General features: G+C 36.0%; 1 protein-coding gene across 1 annotated transcript; it reads left to right on the forward strand.

Annotated features, from left to right (window-relative positions):
• The first annotated feature begins 1,034 nt into the window (after positions 1-1,034).
• LOC143609996 (uncharacterized) lies at positions 1,035-2,680 on the forward strand. Its single transcript, XM_077084601.1, has 4 exons — positions 1,035-1,493; positions 1,574-1,949; positions 2,097-2,194; positions 2,266-2,680. The coding sequence occupies exons 1-4, from the start codon at positions 1,035-1,037 to the stop codon at positions 2,572-2,574; spliced, it is 1,242 nt and encodes a 413-aa protein (XP_076940716.1). The 3' UTR covers positions 2,575-2,680.
• The last annotated feature ends 3,859 nt before the right edge of the window (positions 2,681-6,539 follow it).

A 6,539-nucleotide genomic window follows, 5' to 3' on the forward strand; every position in this document is an offset into this window, starting at 1 on the left:
TGTGGTGGATTTAAGTGTTAGTTTTTATTGATAGGCTGATAGCAACTTGTCAATTAAACGGATGTAACAAAGTTTCAAAAATGTTTCAGTTAGATCGATCAAAGTTTTAAACGTGTTCAAATAAGGTCACACACCTTTCATATTTTATTTAAAATCAAAGGGTTTAACATGTTTTTTAAGCATGTTTTGTTTTGCTTTCAACGAGGAAATCTTTTTATCTATTCTTCTATGTTCATACTAGGATCATTTGATTGTTATATTTGTTTTGCATTTCATGTATTTTTGCTCTGTGTAAACTGATAATATATATTATCATTACAAGATCAAAGTTCTTCTATTTATTCTCTTTTGGCTTGTTAGATGTAGGTAAGGAACCGACAAGCCAAATTAGCATAAGAGTTCAAGGAACTCCTGATAAAGCGTTGTTGGAGGGAAGAGTGATCAATTTAGACCAAACAGAACATGGTGATTGTCCACAAACAAAATCACTAGATGGCAGCTCTATTGAAAGTGCTGACGTGGCAAAAAACAATGGTGTCTATGTTTCAGTACTATCTAATGGAAATATTGCAAATAGTGATAACCACATGGGCCAAACATTACCACACAGGTGAGTTATTTGTTTTTATAATAATCACTGTGTTTTTGGTACATAACTACATTTTACTTCAGAAAATGCGTGAGATTTCTTGTGGATTCACCACCTGTTGCGGATGTTGGTGGTGTAATGATACGAAGAAAGACTGTAAGTAGTAATACTACGGTTAAACCAGCTCAATTGATAACTGGAGGAGTGAATACAGGTAAGGGCAATATTGTCTTTTTTTTATAAATATATTTGCATGTTTTTTGTTTGTGACTAGTAGTTTAAGATATATATGTTGGTTTCAGGGGTTGTTGACCAGCCAGCTAATGAAATTGCAGACGCGCTTGAGAAGAATAATAGAGAATGGGATGAAAAGAGGGTGAGTATAGAGACCGATTACAAATTGGAAAAAAGTATAATCACTGCACTTTACAACAGCAATCTCTTGATGAGATCCGAAAAACTTGTAATAAAAGAAAGAGAATTTGCCAACAATCTGGAAGAACACGAAAGATTGAAGGAGATTCGGCATAAACAACTGAACGATATTTCTTTGCAGGGCTCCCATGGTGAGACTGAGGCGGCCCCAACAGTTGAAATGCCAGCTGGTAATGAGCACAAAGAAAATGATGAAGGCCATGATGAAAATGAGACTGGTGAGAATGACATGGCGCCACATGTTTCTGGTGACGTTGGAAGTTTTAGCAAGGAAAATGATCATGAAGATGGCACTGTAGGCATTGATGCATCTCATGCCGCCAAAGACCGTCAGATAGAAACACCAGATGGCACTTTTCACGATGAGGACATTGAAGAGGGTGAATTTCTACCTATGGACACACCAGATGTCGGTGACGACAATAATGAAAACAGCCCAAGGGATGTTCTTTCTCCAGCTTCAGAACATGTAGGTTATCAGAAGAACCTTTTGTTTATTCATTATTTGCATCATAACTGTATTTAAAAGGTTTTTGTTGGTCTTTTCAGGAAATCCGAGGTGACCCTCTTCAAGTTGAACAAATTCCAGACACTGGAGTTGAAGATGATCAGATCATTCCAAGAGTTGAACCTGATATGCTTTCTCCAGTCAGTGTGGTTCAAGTTAACACCATTAATCTGCAACCGTCAAGTGCCGATAAACTTGATCAGACCATTCTAGATGACGAACTGGATGCAACGGTTGCTGAAAAGCCGTCTGATACGGTTCAACATAATCAGAACACTTCAGATGTTGAACCTGATATGCAACCGTCAGGTGCCGGTCAAGTTGATCAGATGATTACAGATGATGAACCGGATCTAGCGGTTGCTGAAAATCTGTCTGATATGGCTCCACAAACGGGGCCTTTACTTGAACCTGTTTGTGAAGACCCAAACCTAACCGTGACGCAACCTGGTGATCATCGTGTTTCTGTTCCGGCTACTGAGACAGAACAGCAGCGTAGTTTGGTGGCTACATCTGTGGCACCCGCACCGTTGGCTAACGCATTCAACATGTTTGATAACCGAGGTAACCCACTCATAACAACTCAAACCAACCAACTTCAAGCTGAAGTAGAGCGGTTAAACAGAATCAGAGATGCTGTATCCAAGTCATATCAAGACGAGGTCAGTCATTTATTTATCTTAATTAGTTGAGTCAGTTCATATTGATTGACTTTTGATTCTTCTTCATGCAGAAACAAAAGTTGAATTCTGAGTGTGAGAAGGAAATAGCAGAAGTTGTGGCTCAAATACGCCTCAAGTATGAAGTTAAACAACAACACACAGATTCAGATTACAAGTTGAAAAACAAGGAACTTGAAAAAAATATTAAATGGGCGAACACGTTTAAGACACTGGCTGAGGTTTTCAGGTCCATGTGTGAAGAAGATCTTACTCCTGACCATCCAGGAGTACAAGGTATTTTAGTATATTTAAATAATATAAGTGATTTTAACGGAATTTATTTATTTATTTATTTTATTATGTGCAGCCTCTCACGCTGAAATAACGCTGCGCCAGTTTTCTGGTGCGTCTTGTATGATGCATTACCATGATTCTTCTTCATCTTCCGATGGCCAGTCTTTAGGAAATCACCAGTCACCACTGCTGCCAACGCCACTACAGCAGCCACAAACCCGACCACAACCCCCACAGATAGTCTACCAGCCATCAGCTCTCTTCTCGAGCACGGTGAACAGACCCGCCTCCACTACACCAAGTAGACCACCGTCACCGGTGGTCAACCAGTTGACCTCTTCAAGACTACCACCTGGCTTGAACATGAATGGCCCTGATGTTGAAACTCACCGGAGGGTGTCGCCAACTCAAAATGTCACAGGTTGCCCACCACCGCCACCACCTTCTGAATCTTAGGCAGTGCCGCCACAACCATCATTGTTGCCACCTGAAAATGACGCGGTGCAGGTGGCGGATTTAACTGGAGAGGGTACTACTGCACACCATCTTGTTTGATTATTTTTGTGGAGATCCAAACATAGACATTATTTGTCCAGCTTATTTAGTTGTTTATTTATTATACTTGTTAGAACCATTACCCTCCTGTTATTGTTATTCCATTGATTTTTGGAAAAAAATTATAAAAAATATTGCTTGCATTATCATACATACCTCAGTTGTATATGTTATGCTTCTAAGAGATGCTCTTCATGCTCAACATCTCATAGGTATACACTATACATGTTAGTAGATTCTTGAACACAGATACGTGATATGTCAGACTCGCGCTCTTGACTATAAGCACCACAAGTCATGTCAGACTTTGGTGTGTTTGGAGTTTAGGAGGGTCATATCATATTGTTTAACCTACATAATGTGCATATGCAATGTTCTTAACTTACCTTATGTCGAGGGCGCAATCAGTTGATGGCTTGTGCATTGGTTTATGCTATCGTTCAATCCAATTATAGCATGCCTTCTTAGGGGTTTGGACATTGTCACCATTATGTTCTTGGTGTTATCGTTTGCATATTCTCGTCAGATGCTACATGAAGAACGTCTACACGTCGTTCAGAACTCTATAAGCTGCATTGGTGACCAATGTTAACAACAAATACACCGTGGCAGCCTATAGTATTTGATTGTACTACATGTTTTCGTTACAAGTGTTTAAAAAGAGAGAATAATCACTTCACTAAAATTGTGTACCTTGTAACCCAAGATAGCCTGCAGGTAAAATGCATATTTCTCTCTCGGGGAAAATATGCAATCACCGTTATGATGTCAAAGTTGCATTGTTCTTAAAAGTGGTCACTAACTTATTGAAGTTCATAAAACCGCACCAAATAGATTGTTAACTTACAGGGATATTCGACTATCATTTCTAATGCGTCTTAGTTATTTGTTACTAAACTTTGATTGTTGTGGAATAAGACTTATCAAGATGCAATTTCATAAGAGCTCATGTTTTTATCAAATATTTTATCGGGATAGGTAGGTGCAAAGTAAGTTATAAATTATTATTAGTATATATTGTCTCATTATATTATAAAAATCACTTTAATTACTGATTATACATACATATATATATAACCATTTGGTGTGAGTGTAGCATCACCATAGAAGTAGGAGACTACACTTCATAACCATCCTTAACTCGTTTTGGGGCATCCCATATGGTGTAAGATCAAAATTTGCCTTTGCATTATATGTCGTCTTATCGAATCCTCCTGCTAAGTCATTAGCATTGTGAGTTCGTATTTGTAAAACCGATACCATTTTGGGTGGTAGAGTTATAAAATATGTTTTACGTTATTTTGATGTTGGTTAACTCCTCATTTATGCTAGGATGATTAGTAATTTGGTATGAAGCTTTGAAAATAAATAGTTAGAAATATAAACAAAAGAGACATCAAACGTTAAGCGAAAATAACTATACACATTTTTTGGAATGGTACATAAAATTAGTAGAATACACAAAATTGGAATACAACACATAAAAGTATATATAGACATATAAATAAAGCAGACATGTACGTATTCCATGGTTTTTATTGATACTAAAGGACACTACGACGTACGCATATAAATTTATAAAATATCATGATTGTTGCGACATGGTTACTAACGGATAGTTATAGAAACATAATGGTCATTTATATGATTTAAACTATAAAATTTGTCAAAAGTTGGTTATCAGTGTGGGCCTCTTTGATTAGCATACGCGTTGTTTGTTCCAAGTACTAGATTCATAAATACAATCATTGATGGGTTCTATATAACATTCTAATAAATTTCTTAAAATGTAGAAAATTGGAAATTGAGAAATGGCCATTCGGTTCTTTCATATGAGTCATCCCTTAATACAAAACGATAGTTGTTGAGAATTTCAGAAACCACATAAAACATGCACATATCGCTTCAATAAAATACGTATTGTTTGGTTTTATTTCATCTCTAGAATTATTGTAAAAACGGTACAAAAATAGCACACGCGCATTTAGACAAAAGACTACTAGTATCATATTTCAAAAAAAAAAAAAACAAGTCTTATACGTACTGAAACCTACATGCATTCTAGTCAATTTATATGATAAATAGTACACGAGTTTAAGGAGGTTCGTGTTATATACATTACGGCTTAGCAACTTCAATATCTTTTATATTTCATCTCTTCGTCATCATGCACCTTCAAAAAGCTTATAACACGTGCTCCATATACAAAATACTAGCCAGAGGTGGTGCCCGTATTACGCAACGAGGTTAGTAATTTTTTTGCGTAAAAACAGAAGTTGTAAGAATATAGTATTTATTTCCGATCAGACTATATCGGTGGTTGAACCGGCCTACAATAAAAGTAAGTTAGTAACTTGTTTTACCAAGTGAGCGTTGGCAAGATACAATTCCTGATTCAGTTCCCTTTTATACGATACAAATTAAGGTGATATTTTATTCTCAAACGACGTGGGATGGTACAAACTTTGACAAAGAAAACATGTAATATATACGGAGGTTAGGAGCTAACAAAACTATCTTCTGACCGATACGGGATAAACAAATAGCGTAAACCTGGGGAACAAAATTGTAAATAGCGAGTTATTTATGCATTAAGAATTGTGCAGTTGTACCGAACACAAAAACAATGTTCTTAAGTGTCTTAACTTTAGCGTAGAATTACTTTCTTACCCACAAGAGTTTATTCATTAAAAGGGGCAAATTGGTAATTCAAAAGTCTACCACTAAATAAATAAATAAATAAATAGTCAAATTAGACTTGGTTTGGTTGGTATAAATCCGGTATCAGTATCTCCGGCGGCGTATTATTTTCCGGCGATCGCTTTTCGTCCATATAATAATAATAATAATAATAATAACTTATTTCTCCGATTAGAAGAGTAACGGAATCTGGCAAATATGTTTAACTTGTGGTAATTTAATAATATTTTGTTTTGTTTTGTGATTACAGTCAACTTAGAGTTTCTGTGTTTAAACTGATTGATTGATTGATTGATTGATTTTAGGTAGTGTGTGATATAATAGTATGATTTTAATTTTATGGTTTAACTTCAATTAGTTGATCATTTTGAATTTTTTTAACTGCATTTGCAATTTCAAACATGTTATTTATGCTTTTACCGGCTCACAAAACCTAATCTGACGGTTTTTTTTTTTTTTTGTTAGTAGTTGTATACATTGTTTTCACATTCTAGAAATATGCTTTTGCCATATGCTATTGCACCGTCAAGGTTGCAAAACAAGCTGGTTGGTTGATAGTTCTTAACATATAACTTATAGAACTAACCGTTTGTCGGGTTGGCTCGTCCATGAAAACACTTTTTGTCTTTTCTTGAGTTTTTTAACTACTTGATGTTTTAGAATAGGCTTGCAAACGAATTGGGACGGGGTGTATTCATGTTTTTTCGTTTGACTTTACAGAACCAACGATTGGGCATGAACTTGGTTAAATGAACAGGGTTTTATTGTTCGTGTTCATTTGTTAATAAATGTATGT

Source organism: Bidens hawaiensis, unplaced genomic scaffold (assembly GCF_021521415.1).
Source record: "Bidens hawaiensis isolate Kalapana, Puna unplaced genomic scaffold, B.hawaiensis_p1.1 tig00023471_1, whole genome shotgun sequence".
NCBI classification, from domain to species: Eukaryota; Viridiplantae; Streptophyta; class Magnoliopsida; order Asterales; family Asteraceae; genus Bidens; species Bidens hawaiensis.